The sequence below is a fragment of the Schistocerca serialis genome, chromosome 7 (genome assembly GCF_023864345.2).
Source record: "Schistocerca serialis cubense isolate TAMUIC-IGC-003099 chromosome 7, iqSchSeri2.2, whole genome shotgun sequence".
Taxonomy (NCBI): domain Eukaryota; kingdom Metazoa; phylum Arthropoda; class Insecta; order Orthoptera; family Acrididae; genus Schistocerca; species Schistocerca serialis.
The window spans coordinates 298,134,383-298,151,560 of record NC_064644.1 but is presented as its reverse complement, the minus strand read 5'-3'; the positions used below and the strand labels follow the sequence as shown (position 1 = coordinate 298,151,560).

General features: G+C 41.5%; 1 protein-coding gene across 1 annotated transcript in view; it reads right to left on the bottom strand.

Annotated features, from left to right (window-relative positions):
* Nucleotides 1-17,178, bottom strand: part of LOC126412301 (uncharacterized) — a 226,504-nt gene that overhangs the window by 43,294 nt on the left and 166,032 nt on the right. Inside the window, exons 3-4 of the mRNA XM_050081822.1 lie at nt 9,232-9,310; nt 9,055-9,108 (exon numbers count right to left, since the gene is read on the bottom strand). Coding sequence (XP_049937779.1) covers nt 9,055-9,108; nt 9,232-9,310 — 133 coding nt within the window. The remainder of the gene's footprint in view (nt 1-9,054; nt 9,109-9,231; nt 9,311-17,178) is intronic.

The window sequence follows — 17,178 nt, the reverse complement described above, 5'->3', positions numbered from 1 at the left end:
AATGTAAGAAAGCACTCACGAAGGCAGCGGTAGGCTATTTTTGAGATACAGAAAAAAGACTACAGTATGAGTCACTGGTATTTTCGTTAAACATCGGAAAATCACGTGATACTGGCGAGGAGGATGGATGATATTCACATGGAGAGCTAATGTATTGGTGGAGATTATTATTAAGTGAAAGAAGGGCGAACGCTCATTGGACTGAGTGAAACTGGCGTATGATGCAGTTCGTTTCTAAAACCCTACTGGGCAAAGAAACGAGGAAAGTTGCAGCAAAAGCACTCACTGGCCGACACTAGTTGTGGCAGAAGACGAGCCCATGCCACGGAGGAGGAAGGCTGCAACAGTAAAGACCATTACGAGTGGGTAATTTGCGGGACTCTCTTCCTCGAAGGGTCTTGTGCTGGATGGAGCAATCCTCCTCCGTTGTGCCTCTGGAAGAGGCATTTTGCTGTGATCTTCATATCTCATAATATCTCCGAATTGGAGATTATGAGCTAGGTGCTGTGTTAGTTAAGTTCTGTGGAACATTTGGGGGCAACAGTGTACATGTCGCTCCTCTTTAGCGAGTGGAGACAGCCAATTGATTTAGCCACGGAAAAACATCGTTTTCTTCGCCTCACGAAAACCTAGGGCAGTTTATGACTGTACATCTAGTCAAGGTCAGAGTAGAATTGTCAGGCCTACAGGTATGCATGGCACTGACGTATGTGTTGCTAACCGACACCACAGCTGACCACTGCCGCCCATATCGCCGCAGTCTGCACAAATAAATTCTGTATTGCTCAGGCGCTAAGTGTAGGAGTAACTGGAATGTGTTCACTTCAGATCTGCTTCAGAGTGGAGCTGATTTGCGTAGTTTTTCCTATTCCTACATTTTCATGTCAAACACATATTGTACATGTGTCCTTTCGGCTTAAATTCGAGGAAGGCAATCGGCAGTTAGACGATATTGTACAGCTACAATCAATTGTGTGATTTTATAACACTGTCAGTGTAATATTTTTGGCATAAATTTTCATGTGTTCAGTATACTTTAAGTAATATTAGTATTTGTTTTGTCTTGAGATAATGCTAGTGTAAGAATTCTTTTGGTATATTTTCGTGTGTTTATCTTAGTTGAAGTTAGGTTCATTAAGACTTTCTTGTCTTAATGATATGGGATTCATAGCGAAATATGCAACCTGAACCCACTGTGTATGGTGATTATTACAAAAAAATATATTTAGTACAAATAATAGTTCGTTTGTTTGATCTAAAGTGTAAGTTACCCCGTCCTCATTGACATATTTTGGGTTATGTTATAACAGCTGTTATTCTGATGCCTAAATGCCACTGTGTCTGGGATCTCCTTACCTGGGAGGACCTGGGTTCGTAGGCACTTTAAAACTTTTCAGAGCTAACTGTTCATGGTAAGTGGTAAGGATGGGTCATACCAAACCAGGAATGTATGCTAGATATTGGTGAACCTGCCAGGATTCGTTTTTGGTTATAAGGGAGACGCCAGGATAAGTTTTTGGTTCGAAGGGAGACTGCCAGAATCGTTTGTTGGTTAGGATGTGAGACTACCAAGTGGTAATTTGAGATAGAGGGTGATAGTGTTGACGATTTGCAGTTCGGATGTGTTGTCCTTTTGAAGTATGATTTGAAAAATTTTGTTAACATTTCAGTTTTATAAATAGAATGTTGATATTATTAATTGACCAACAGAGTGTGAATTTGCCGTATTTATTAAAATGGTGCATTATCTTATTGGAAGTAGCAAAGCAGTGTAACTCAGTACTTTTGCTAGATTCGGAAGTAAAATTAAAGATAATTGTGTGACTTTAGAAACTCTAAAACCATGGCCTCCAGTGAAAACATGGCCCAGTGCAAAATGGAACTGCATTAAATTTTATGCCAAAGGTCCTGTCTATTTTTTTCTGTGGGCCTGATAGTTGGTGTGTAGCGAGAGAAATAATATGAAAATCTCGCACATTTTTTTCTGAAGGTGTTGCAGGTTGCATAAAACCAAGAGACAGCACAGCTATACCAAAACAGCTACCCTCACAGACACAAATCGCGTCACAGAACATTTACAGCCCTTCTTGGACATTCGTGTGATCATGGGTCCTTTCAGGCAGAAGAAAATGCAGGGAGACTGTGGACTGTGCATACACAAGATTTGGAGAACCAGGTTCTACAATATCGTATAGAACTCATCCCTCCAAGTTTGACATATGCACAGTCCTCTGCTTACCTGCATGTTCGCCTGTCTAAAAGATCCACTATCACAAACGCCCAAAACGAGCCTGAAATGTTGTGTGATGTGGTTGGTGTCTGTGAGGGTACTATAGCCATGCTACCTCTCAATCGTTTTCATTTGCTTGGCCAGACACAAACACCATCTCGGCTTGTCTCTGACATGAATACCGGACCATCTGCTGCGCACAGTCTGCAGTGTCAATCACACAACCTGCAACACAGAGGAGCACATAGCATGTGGCCAGAGGAACTTTCACTCGTCAGCACCATCTAATGTGACAACAATGAAATTTTGGATACATGTTCATAAAACCTTTTTTCCTCCATTTGCTGTCTGAAATGCGTCCATGAAGTTTGTCGGTTCTAATATTTCAATAGAACTTGCTGAAGCACTCGGTAATATTCACATTACGTTACTGAAATCATCAACAATGTGATGCATTTTCCTCAATCACAACTGTACTTATTTACTGTAACATCACTGTGTGTTTCCGTTAATGGCTACGTGAGACCAAGTGCAAGAATATCGTGGTCAGGTAGCATATATAAAGTATTTTTGAGTGAAGGTCACGATAACTCCAATGCCACACGCCGGCAATCACTGATTTTGTGCGACCCTTGGTTCTCCATTTGTGCATTAAAGTGGTTGTACGGTGTCAGCTGTTGTGGGGATAAGTGTGAAGTGGTCGTCACCATATCGTGGTGATCTTCTGGACATCTTCTGTCTCTGCAGCATCAATGTATGTTTCAAGAGAAGAAAATTAAAGATTGTTCTAGGATGTTTTCGAGCTTATGTGAATATTCTCGAATATAAAGAATGTTTTCGAGTGTTCTAGGCTATTATGGAATGTTATAGAATACAACTTAGCAACGACACGTATCGCCTTTATTCACATTCCGGTAAAATCGTTTTAACCTATCAACATTACAACGTAGTAAAGCAACTCGAAGAAAAACGGTAACTGCTTGTAGAGAGACATATGTAAAGAAAGATAGTGTGAGCGAACAGTTTTAGCACCAAAAAATGTATGTTGCTCAACAAACAAGTTAGTGAATACAAAATTTGATACAATGGGAGGAAAAACCATTTGGATCTATTGATAAATGATGAACCAAGAAGAAAGTGTAAACTTCCCAACAGAATTCCTAAATTCACTTAATTTTCCCGATATTCCTTCGCAAAAATCTTTTAAATAACGACATTCGTATGTCTAATTCCACTCATTTCAGCAACTAAATCAGCATTCAGCTTTAAAAGGCTCTAAATCCCGATGTTGCACAGTGAATTGTAAAAAATCGTATTTCTCGCACATGCTTCACATGTTGAGCAACCACAGAGGTTATTCACGCTTGCGCCCGAAAAAAAAAAAAAAAAAAAAAAAAAAGACGAAGTAGTTTATAAGAATGACTTCGAATACGTTAATTTTATTTGGATTGTTTATTGCACTTTCTTTCAGTTCAGAAAACAAATGGAAGAAATTTCAAGCAAAGTAAGTTCTTTTCAGTGATAAATTCCTGTTCAAAAGAAGGCAGGTTCCAATAAGTAATGGCTGCAAACTACCGACAACAATTATTTGCGGACGAATGGAAAAACTGGTAGAACCCGACCTCCTTGAAGATCAATTAGTTACAGGCAAACATGTGATGGAGAAACTTATGAGGTAATACTAATTGTACGATTTAACTTAGAAGCTAAGACTCAGGAAAGGCAAACCTTCAGTTATAGCACTTGTAGATGCAGAGAAAGCTATTGACTTTGTTGACAGGAATACATTCTTTGGAATTCTGAAGGTATCAGAAATAAAACACGGGCAAAGTTATAGATAACTTCTACAGAACCTATACTGCAGTTATAAGAGTAGAATGTCACGAAAGAGAACAGTAATTAAGAAGGGAGTGAGGCAGAGTTGTAATCTATCCATGATGTTATTCAGTGTGCACAATGAACAAGCAGGAAAGGAAACCAAGGAGAAATTTGGAGTGTGAATGTAAGTTCAAGGAGAACAACTAAAAACTCTGAGATTGGCTAAAGACGTTGTATTTGTATTGGAAATGACAAAGGGCTTGGAAGATTAGTTGAACGAAATAGCAAGTATTTTAAAAAGATGTTATAGGAGGTTATAGGATGAGCAAGAGTAATGGGATGTAGTCGAAATAATTCAGGTAGGTGATGTTGAAGTAGTTATTATACACTAAAGCGCCAGACACACTGGTATAGGAATGTGTATTCAAATACAGATGTATGTTAACAGTCAAATACAGCACTGCGATCGGCAACGCCTATATAAGACAAGTGCCTGCCGCAATTGTTATATTGGTTACTGCTGTTACTATGGCAGGTTATCAAGACTAAAGTAAGATTGAACGTGGTTTCATTGTCGGGCACGAGCAATGGGACACAGCATCTCCGAGATATCGATGAAGTGGATATTTTCCCGTACAACCATTCCACGAGTATGCTCTGAATATCAGGTTCCGGTAAAACATCAAATCTCTGACATCGCTGCGGCCAGAAAAAGATCCTGCAAGAACAGAACCAACTACGACCAAGGAGAATCGTTCAACGTGACAGAAGTGCAATCCTTCCGCAAACTGCTGCAGATATCAATGCCGGGCCATCAACAAGTGTCAGCATGTGAACCATTCATCGAAGCATCATCGATATGGGCTTTCGGAGGCGAAGGTCCACACGTGTATCCTTGATGACTGCACGACACAAAGCCTGACGCCTCACCAGGGCCCATCAACACCGACATTGGACTGTTGATGACTGGAAACATGTTGCCTGGATGGTCGAGTCTCGTTTCAAATTGTATCGAGTGGATGGACGTGTACGGGTATGGAGACAACCTTATGAATCCATGGACCCTCCGTGTCAGCAGACGATTGTTCAAGCTGGTGGAGGCTCTGTAGTGTTGTGGCGCGTGTGCAGTTAGAGTGATATAAGCCCCTGATACGTCTAGATATGACTCTGACAGGTGAGACATACGTAAGCAACCTGTCTGGTTACCTGCATCCATTCACGTCCATTGTGTATTCCGACGGACTTGGGCAATTCCATCAGGACAATGCGATATCCTACACGTCCAGAATTTGCTACAGAGTGGCTCCAGGAACACTCTTCTGAGTTTAAACCCTGCCTCTGTCCACCAAACTACCCAGACATGAACATTATTGAGCACATCTGAGATGCCTTGCAACGTGCTGTTCAGAAAAGATCTCCAGCCCTCGTACTTTTAGGGATTTACGGACAGTCCTGCAGGATTCATGGGATCAGTTCCCTCCAGCACTAATCCAGACAATAGTCGAGTTCATGCCATGTCGGGTTGCGCCACTTCCGTGTGCTCGCAGGGCCCTAAATGATATTAGGCAGGTTTACCAATTTGTTTGGCTCTTCAGTGTAATGTACCGCATTTCAACTGCAGGGGAGTGGAAATGCGTAGGAAATGCAAGTTGCTCCGCAACTTCCTAGAGAAATGGACTAAAGTGACATGAATGTGATAATAATTCCTTTGTTATGTGAAGAAGACTGTATATGTATATGTCAACGTTGGCGACCTTGGAAAGAACGCTGATGTGGGGATCTTTTCACGGTCAGATTTAGCAACAAACCTGGGAAAAAATCCTTTAATATACCAGACCGAAAAGAATTACCAGAAACGAGAGATCGACTGCTCCATGTGATTGCTGGAGACGAATTTTCCCCATTTCTAACCTATCTGATGATGCCTCATACTGGTACAGAATTAGATGACCAATCAAAAAGTATACGGTTGCAAACATATCAGAGCCCAAAGAGGTTCAGAAAACGCGTTTGTAATACTGTGCCAGAAATTTAGGATGTGTCGATTCCCTCCAAAACTACTTCAGACGTTAGTTGAGTCCATGGCACAGAGTGTTGCAGCACGTGTGTTTGCTCTTGGGGGCCGTAGACGAGATTAGGCAGATGTATCAGTTTCTTTAGCTCTTTAGTGTAGGAAACAAGACATTAGAAATAGTAGATGAGTTTTGCTGTTAGGGCATCAAAATAACTGATCATCGCTGGAGTAGAGAGGATGCAAAATGCTAAGTGGAACTAGCAAGTACAGCGTCCCTCGAAAAGATAAAGTTGTTAAAATCAAATTTAATGTTCGATAACGACAGAAGCTGACGAAATGAATTAAAATTCTGCGAAGGCCTGGACTTGAACCCAAGTCTCCTGCTTACTAGGCAGATGTGTTATCCTCTACATTACCCTGTTATTGTAGCTGAAACAGCTGCATGGTCTATCTGATAGTGCCCTTCCTAACAAAAACTTTGATTCACATCTCAGCCCATCTTGATTTTCTCCTTAAATCTTCATTATTGCCAAGGCTCTCCAGTATTGGAATAGCACCCCAGTGCCTGTATCTCAGGTGTAGATGACCTGTTCATCTGACGTAATTATATTTACCTGGAGACATACTGATTCTCAACTTTATCTTGATAAGGACAGAAACTGAAGTAATTAATTAAAATTTGTGCCAAAGGCAGTACTTGAAACCCGGTCTCCTGCTTATTAGGCAGATGTGTTATCCACTTCACCACCCTGTCACTATGAATGACTACCCTTGTCCACAGCCTTCCCTACTTTAAAGTTCATGTGGGCTTGCTTCAAATGCGTCGTAATCTAGCAAATCGCAGAGAAAGAGAGGTTTGTACATAAAATTCACTCTTCGCAGCAAAGTCGGAAGGGCGATGGACCAAGTTAGTCTGTGCAGTTGTCAGCCATAGTACCAGGGAGACCTGCATTCAATGTTCCAGCCTTGGCACAAATTTTAATCATTATTTCAGCTTCTATCCTTATCGAAGATGAAGTTGAGACTGAATTTGTCTCCACGAAAATATAATTACATCAGCTCTAATTTAATGTGTTAAGAGGTATTTTATGAAGATACATGTGTGTAGCGCAGCCTTGTACAGAATGATAAACAGAAGAGGAGTTTTTGAAATGTGCTGCAGATGAATGCTGAAGACTAGTTGGGTAAATCGGATAATCAATTAAGAGGTACCAAACCGAATTGGGGAAAGAAGAAATTAATAGCACAACCTAACTAAAAAGAACGGAAAGACTGATAGAATGCAACCTGAGACGTAAATCAACCGTCATTTTGGTAATGGAGGGAGATGTGACGCCAAAAAATCTAGAGGGAGACAGGTTTAAAAGGATGTAAGTGCATTAGCTGGAGATATACAAAGGACCTTACACAGGATAGACTAGTGTTGGGGACTGCATCAAGTAAGTCTTCATTCTGGAGGCCATAACATAACATATACAAGACATTGATTTCAGCTGTTTGGTGTTGCGTTAATTACACAAACCATGGCCAACAACTACAAGTGTAGCATACTCACGTAAGTACAAATTTAAATAAGATTTCTTGTCACAAAGAATATATATATATATATATATATATATATATATATATATATATATAAATTCATACAAATTTGCATTTTTATTCTGGTCTTAATGAACTATTGCATCAAAGGACTGGATGCATAAGATTTCGTAATCTGACTTAAAACATATGTATGTAATACATAAAGTGAAAAGGTTGTTACCAGACATCTCTTAAAGTTGTTGGTCGATTCACTTCAAGTCTCTACATTCAGATGAAACAATGAAGAAAATTAATGAAACATTAAGTGCCGAGCAAACGAATTTCTATTAGGAGAATAAATTAGGAGAATATCCGTATTAGAGATAGTAACATCAGACGTCTCTTGATCGCAAGACGAGTGAAATCTCGACAATTTGACAGAAACGTGGGTCAAACTCTTATTTATTTATTGAATAATTGCGTTGTTACATATTGTTACATATGACGTACATCCTAGAAGGTATTTTAGGTCACGTTCCATAATTATTTTCATTATTAAAATACATAGTACCACAGAAACGCTAAGATAGGTCTTGGATAGAGTACCAGTAAAAGTCGCTACATGGCAGGCCGATCAAAAGATCGAACAGAACTCGAGATACTCTGAACAGTGACGTAAACTGTTCGAACAGTTCGAGTCGTTCTCAAACACAGCCTCACTTCAAAGAGTGAAAACTGAGCCGAAACAATAGAAGACGAATTCTCCAAAATCACAATGAGATATTTATCGCAAAATGTAAAAACAGATGGCGCAGCTAATCATCTTTTCATTTAAGGGAAATATGAAGTTCGCGAAAATTTGCTTGCAGACATGAATTTAAAGTGCTAATAGAAAATCCTTTAGTTCCTATAGAAACTTAACAGAAATATCGAAGTTCTGTTTATCGAATACTGATAACGAAGCACAACTCAATGTTCTCCAGAAGGGAAAGTTTTAAAGGCTTTTGCATCACCATTTCTTATTTGACTGCTTGCAAAAGTCAGAACTGGGCGCCTAGAACCTGATTTTTATGAATACGGCAGGTGAAAACGTATTGATTCGCCGCATCCCGTTGACACCCAATGATTCAAATGTGCCCTTCGATTTAAAGCGACTGCAGTTTTCTATGCGGCTCTCATTCACTATGAGTATCAACATGGCACTTCGCCTCTCACTTTGTGCGGCAGATATTAAACTTCCCGGCCAACGCCGGGCACCGCAACTTGTTCTTAATAAAATGATGAGATGGAGTGAGAGTTTATACATTTGGAACGAGCTGTCAATTTTCTTCTTATTACTCCTTTATAATAGACCGATTATCGGTTCTCAAAAAGCTTTTGTAAAATAGTTCATCAATTCTACAATTTCAAGTTCGCGTGGGCTTCGTAATATAGCAAACCAAAGAGAGAGAGAGAGAAAGGTACGTACCTAAAATCCACTCATCACAGCAAGGCCGGCCATGCAGCTCCACATCTCGGGGATCTGCAAGAAATGAACTGCCTGAATTTCGTCAAACGTAAGGTTCAAAATATAATTAAGAGCAAAAGTTATCGTTTAGTGCATTGCTTTCAGTATTACTTAGTTTGAATGGTTTCATTGGCATACCTTGGTTCATCTGCCATCGAAGCTTATCGAAACTTCTTATCAGCCATATTCCATAGCCAATCAGAAATATGCCCTTCATCTGTGGAAATACAACGCTTGATTATAATCGGTGAGGCGCATGAAGTGCTAAGATTTGTGCATTAATACATGTAAGACACAGTTATCAGAGTTTTTATAATAAACGAGACAATCTTGATGACAAACAGCGTAGAATCAGTGGCCTGTTCACATATTTTATTTGGATAATCAAAACATTTAAACAGAGATTCGTTCCGGAAATAGTCAAAGTGCTCTGTTGGTAACTTCGTGTGTAATTCAGTCCACAGCTACGAACCCAATCACCATTAATATGGATAATTAAATTTCGATCGGTTTTCATTGCAAAGAAAACGTTTATTAACACGAAATTGTCGAGCCTGTTGGTCTAGTGAAGGCAGCGTCAGGCTACCACATTTTTGTTACTGCGCAGGAGAGGGACTGACTGCACGGCACCTGTTGAAGGATCATCACCGCAAACTTTGTGCAAGTCAGTGTGGTTTTATCTTAACTTTCCTGTTCTACCAATGGAGGCGTCGTCCTCATCGTATCAAATGGTATACAATCTGTTATCCACCAATGAGCGACTGTTTCGTATTAGTGTCATGGGTCAGTGCAGTCGCTGTCCACAGAACATCGATTTTTCTGTCATGGTCACGAAGCGAAGTGGCACTGCCTTAAAAATGCAATTGGCATTTCTAATTCGATCTGTTGAGACTACCTTTTCGGCTAATATTCTATTGCCTCCAGACCACTGCTACTTTCCGAAGGTGAAGTCAAATACCATTGCACTATTGTTGGGCCTCTAGATCCGTTACATTGTAGATCAGTGGTTCCCAACAGGTGGTCCGCAGACCCCCAGGGGTCCGCGAGCTATGCCAGAGGGGTCCGCAAGATGCTATTAGAATAAAAAAATATATTAAACATCTTTCGTATGATAACAGATTTTTTTGTCTTGGCGGCTTCCTGCATGAGCAGTTTTAAGCTCAATATTTTTTCAATAATGAACATGTCAATGTTTTTCTGAAGCACCAAAAATAGAAAACGTATAAAAAGACTCTTAATTTGGCTTTTTTACGTACTTGATACTGTGATATGACAAGGTACCAATCATGCTCGATGAGGGGGTCCTGGAGAAAATTTTGTTGGGAAGCCCTGTTGTGCACGGAGGGAGCGATAGGGATCCACTCGTTTCCACCAATACACAGCCACTGCATATAGGAAGCGTTTGCGCCTGCCACGATATCGCGACTTATTCGTCAATATGTTCAACCTTGTAATTCGTCGTCAAGGTATCAGTTGCGTAAATCAGTCTTCATGGTAGTCTCGTCTTGGTCCGTTTCCAGGTGAATTGGCAAACGTTTATTTCATTTTCGTACCCCTGTTGGTCTCGTTTTCTTAATTAATTAATAATAATAATAATAAAAGAAATTGTTGCAGGCAAGGACTGAAAAGGATTTTTCTAAGTGGCAGAAACCGTGCATGATTAACTCCGATTTTGTCCCATTCTCTATTGAGTAGCTAGTTGTAACGTCTAACAACAATAAATAAAAGCAGGCCAGTATCATGTGGAGGACCAGCACAGTAACAGGCGGGGACTTCTGGATTCGACCCCTGCGCATCTTGTCTCCACCCAACCCGAGCTGACTGTATCTGCTGGATCGAATCCGAGTCCGACCAAGAAAATTTTCAATGTGCCTTTTATATGTATGACCTTCACCTATCAATGATATGGAGAGACACCAGGGATGATATGCAGTTCGGATTCCACGTTAAACTGTAGGTTCCCTTACCCCGGATTGATAACTGGGGCAGGTTAGGGACTCGCAAGGCGTCGAATTGAAAGACTTGCACTCGGCCGTAGAGCCACACACAATTACTATTAACGTGAATGGCAACTGCTAGATGTAACATCCACGAGATAAATTTTGGCTTCAGTGCGACTAGAGTAAATTATGCCTCTAACAGTTATAAACATTATCTATTCGACATATAAAAAAATAATGAAAACGATGATATATTTTAATTATTTATATAATATTCTATGATGTAATTGGACATATCGATGTGTATCATACAAAGACAATGATAATTGTAAATTCCTTTTATGATCTGCGTTTGTCTTTGTTTTTACCTTTTGTTGGTTGGCTTTTGTAGTTTGCGGACGCATATCGAACTGAGGTCTGTTAAGAAACTGTAATTATTTGTCAATTATTACTTGAAAATAGAGTTCATTAGTATTATAAATATGAGTGAATAATTATTTGTAACTTTAATTCCTCTCAGTAAGCATTATCTGTGTTACTTATTTCTTTCGCTGCAAGCAGCGCAGCCATTGATGATAGCGATTTGTATCGCGTTTTTGTCTGTGTTTTCCTTAGAAACAAATCAAATGTTTGCTTGATGAAGTCTAAATAGTGCACAATACGAAAGTAGATTTTATAGCGTTTAATAATCATTTCAAATACATACTTATTTGGTCTAACAATAGAAAGTCTCTATCAATTGTCTGCCGCCATCTTAACAATTATCTCAGCGGCAAATTCAAATTACGCAACTCTGCAGACATACACGCTGAACGTAATACAAATGTGTAAAAACAAATGTGCACCGGTGGTCCCGAACTCATTTTAATGAAAATGATTCGAATCAGATTGGTTCTTTAAAAACAGTGCTCATAGCACGATCCTTATAAGAAACTTTTCTAGCTGATGTATGGAGCCGAAATTAATTACGCACGAGTTGCGAAGAATATTGTTTCAGGTAACATACGTCAGTGTTGTGCGCGGCTGACATTCGGTGGTTTTAACGATCATTCTCCTGAAGATAACTGCTTCCATCTTAATCAATAGTTGTAAGGAATCTGTTGTATGAACTGTGATTTAGTGACACTTACACAACTTACAGACAACACTTTAACACGACGTTAACTTGGAGTTCTTTAGCAACTTGATCAAATCTTTAGCCGGGAGAAAAATTATTTAGTAATTACTCAATGTAATAAAATAAGATCATCATTTCCATTTACAAATTAGTTAAATACCAAACCACTGAATAACACAGCAAACGCCACATAGAGGACGCTGGAGCTAGTCATTTTTTAATCGCAGAGCATAGCAAGTTACAGCGGATATCGTCGTTTTAGGGAAATGGAAACTTTAACAGCAGACTGTTCTGCGAAAATGTCTTGAGAGGCATAGTGTAACATTTTGTGTTTGTCTTACAGTCGATTAGTCTACAATGCCGTCTATTACAATAACAGACTCCCCACGCCTTCCTTGTCCTACCTGACTCAACCAAAATACTGCCATGCTGCAGCGCTTCTTAGTCGCTGCTGGGATACTAGTTATTCCTTGGGATTGGCTGTCATAATTAACACATTTCATTAAGACAACTTAAATTGTGCATCACACTAGACTATTCTGCACACATATCATAAAATAGGTACTTCGAATTCCTCTATTGAAAACCTTTTCTTTCTTGGGCATTAAGCCGCTTCAGATGTATTTAATCCTTTTATTATCAGATCACAGCCAATTTCGTGGCACTGAAAATCAGATCCTCAGGTGACATGTAACTAAGTCGTAAGAGCTAAGTAGCCTTGAACATTGAACCCAACGGTCGCTGTCAGATCAAACTAATGAATCAAAACCGGCCAGACATAGGGATCAAAGTCCAAATTTCTCATTTGAGCCGTAACTGCAGTCTGTGAGCGTTCTCGAAACGTGGGAGTCGAATGACCGGTATTTCAGAAAACGCAGTCACGTCCCATTTTCCGGAAATGCACATAGACTGGACAAGTGGCTCCACCAACCATTTTGGACTTGGGTCTCTATATCCGGCTGATTTCGATTCTACATCTACACTACTGGTCATTAAAATTGCTACACCACGAAGATGACGTGCAACAGATGCGAAATTTAACCGACAGGAAGAAGATGCTGTGATATGCAAATGATTAGCTTTTCAGAGCATTCACACAAGGCTGGCGCCGGTGGCGACACCTACAACGTGCTGACATGAGGAAAGTTTCCAATCGATTTCTCATACACAAACAGCAGTTGACCGGCGTTGCCTGGTGAAACGTTGTTGTGATGCCTCGTGTAAGAAGGAGAAATGCGTACCACCACTTTTCCGACTTTGATAAAGGTCGGATTGTAGCCTATCGCGATTGCGGTTTATCGTATCGCGACATTGCTGCTCACGTTGGTCGAGATCCAATGACTGTTAGCAGAATATGGAATCGGTGGGTTCAGGAGGGTAATACGGAACGCCGTGCTGGATCCCAACGGCCTCGTATCATTAGCAGTCGAGATGACAGGCATCTTATCCGCATGGATGTAACGGATCGTGCAGCCAGGTCTCGATCCCTGAGTCAACAGATGGGGACGTTTGCAAGACAATAACCATCTGCACGAACAGTTCGACGACGTTTGCAGCAGCATGGACTATCGGCTCGAAGACCATGGCTGCGGTTGTCCTTGACGCTGCATCACAGACAGGAGCGCCTGCGATGATGTGCTCAACGACGAACCTGGGTGCACGAATGGCAAAACGTTATTTTTTCGGATGAATCCAGGTTCTGTTTACAGCATCATGATGGTCGCATCCGTGTTTGGCGACATCGCGGTGAACGAACATTGGAAGCGTGCATTCGTCATCGCCATACTGGCGTAACACCCGGCGTGATGGTATGAGGTGCCATTGGTTACACGTCTCGGCCACCTCTTGTTGGCATTGACGGCACTTTAAACAGTGGACGTTACAATTCAGATGTGTTACGACCCGTGGCTCCACCCTTCATTCGATCCCTGTGAAACCCCACATTTCAGCAGGATAATGCACGACTGCATACAGAAAATGTTCGACTCCTGCCCTGGCCAGCACATTCTCCAGATCCCTCACCAATTGAAAACGTCTGGTCAATGGTGGCCGAGCAACTGGCTCGTCATAATACGCCAGTCACTACTCTTGATGAACTGTGATATCGTGTTGAAGCTGCATGGGCAACTGTACCTGTACACGCCATCCAAGCTCTGTTTCACTCAATGCCCAGACGTATCAAGGCCGTTATTATGGCCAGACGTGGTTGTTCTGGGTACTGATTTCTTAGGAGCTATGCACCCAAATTGCGTGAAAATGTAATCACACGTCAGTTCTAGTATAATATATTTGTCCAATGAATACCCGTTTATCATAAGCATTTCTTCTTGGTGTAGCAATTTTAATGGCCAGTAGTGTATATTTACACAGATACTCCGCATGCCACCGTACGGTGCGTGGCGTTGGGTACCCTGCACCGCTATTAGCCATTTCCTTTCCTGTTCTACTCGCAAATGGAGCGAGGGGAAAACGACTGTCTATATGCCTCCGTATTTCTTATCTTATCTTCGTGGTCCTTACGTGCAGTGTAGGTTGGCGGTAGTAGAATCGTTCGACAGTCAGCTTCAAATGTCGGTTCTCTAAATTTTCTGAGTAGTGTTTCCCGAAAAGAACGTCGCCTTCCAACCAGGGATTCTCATTTCAGTCCCGAAGCGTCTCCATAGCAGTTACGTGTTGTTCTAACCTGCCGATAACAAATCTAGCAGTCCGTCTCTGAATTGCTTCGATGTCTTCCTTTAGTCCGACCTGGTATGGATCCCAAACACTCGAGCAGTACTCAAGTATAGGTCGCATCAGCACCTATATGTGGTCTCCTTTACAGGTGAAATACTCTTTCCTAAAATTCTCCCAATAAATTGAAGTCGATCATTCACCTTCCCTACCACAATTCTCACACGCTCGTTCTATCTCATATCGCTCTGCAACGTTAACCGAGATATTTAAACTACTTGCTGTGTCACGCAGGACACTAGTAATACGGTAACGGAACATTACAGTTCGACACTGGACTCGCATTCGGGAGGACGACGGTTAAATCCCGCGTCCGGCCATCCTGATTTAGGTTTTCCGTGATTTCCCTAAATCTCTCCAGGCAAATGCCGGGATAATTCCTTTCAAAGGGCACGGCCGACTTCCCTACCTGTCCTTCCCTAATCCGATGAGACCGATGACCTCGCTGTCTGGTCTTCCCCAAAACAACCAACCAACCAACGGAACATTACATGTTGGTTCTCCGTACTCATCCCCATTAAGTTACATTTTTCCATGTTTAGGGCTAGCTGCCATTATCACACCAACTGGAAATTTTCTCTAAGTCGTCTTGTAGCTTCCTACAGTCACTCAATTTCGACACCTTACCATTCACCACGGCATCATCAGCAAACAACCACAGATTACTGCCCACCACGTCAGCCAAATCATTTACGTATATAGAAAACAGCAGCAGTCCTATCACACTTCCCTGTGGCTCTACTGACGATACCCTTGTATCTGATGAACACTTGCCGTCGAGGACAACATATTCGGTTCTGTCAGTTCAAATGGCTCTATGGGACTTAACTGCTAAGGTTATCAGTCCCCTAGAACTCAGAACTACTTAGACCTAACTAACCTAAGGACATCACACACATCCATGTCCGAGGCAGGATTCGAACCTGCGACCGTAGCGCTCGCGCGGTTCCCGCCTGTAGCGCCTAGAACCGCCCGGCCACTCCGTTCTGTCAGTTAAGAAGTCTTCGAACCACTCACGTATCTGTGAACTTATTCCATATGCTCGTACATTCGTTAACAGCAAGCAGTAGGGTACCGTGTCAAATCCTTTCCGGAAATCTAGAAATATGGAATCTGCCTATTGACCTTCATCTGCAGTTCCCAGCATATCACGTGAGGAAAGGGCAAGCTCAGTTTCGCACGACAGATGCTTTCTAAAACCATGCTGATTCGTGGACGTAAGCTCCTCAGTATCAAGAAAGGTTATTGTATTCTAACTGAGAATATGTTCAAAGATTCTGCAGCAAACAGAAGTTAGGGATATTGGTCTGTAATTTTGCGGGTCCTTTGTTTTACCCTTCTTATGTACTGGAGACTCCTCCGCTTTTTTCCAGTCACTTGAGACTTTGTGCTGGACCAGAGATTCCCAATAAATGCAACCTAGGTAATGGGCCAATACCGTAGAATACTCTTTGTAAAACCGATCTGGGATTCCATCCTGACCTGGTGATTAATTTGATTACAAACCTTTCTGTTGTTTCTCTATGCCCGGGATACATATTACCATGTCGTCCATGAGGGAGTCTGTCCAATGGTCAAATGACAGTATGTTTGTACGGTTGTCCTGTGTGAACGATTTCTTGAATGCGAATTTTAAAACTTCGACTTTCGTTCTGCTATCTTCAGCTGCCACACCAGACTGGTCAACAAGGGACTGAGTGGACCCCTTAGTGATTTTACGTAATACCATAATTTTCCTGAGTTCTTTGCCAGATCTTTTGCTGAGATGTGACGGTGGTAGTTGTTGTATGCCTCGCGTATAGCTCTTTTCACAGACCCACGAATCTCTGCCAACTTTCCCTGGTCGTCATTTGAGCGTTCCTTTTTTAATCGAAAGTGCAACAGCCTTTGCTTCCTCAGCATTAAACCATGGTGGGTCTTTTCCATTCTTTATCCACTTACTAGGACACAACTCTCCAGACCACGATTTACAGTCTGCTTAAACTTTACCCATAATATCTCTACATCCATTTTACTGAAACTAAGTGATGTCAGTCCACTGTCTAAGTGAGATGCTAACAACTGCTTATCTGCTTTATCTAGGAGAGGACACTCTCTTAGCCTTCTTGACTGATTTACACTCCTGGAAATGGAAAAAAGAACACATCGACACCGGTGTGTCAGACCCACCATACTTGCTCCGGACACTGCGAGAGGGCTGTACAAGCAATGATCACACGCACGGCACAGCGGACACACCAGGAACCGCGGTGTTGGCCGTCGAATGGCGCTAGCTGCGCAGCATTTGTGCACCGCCGC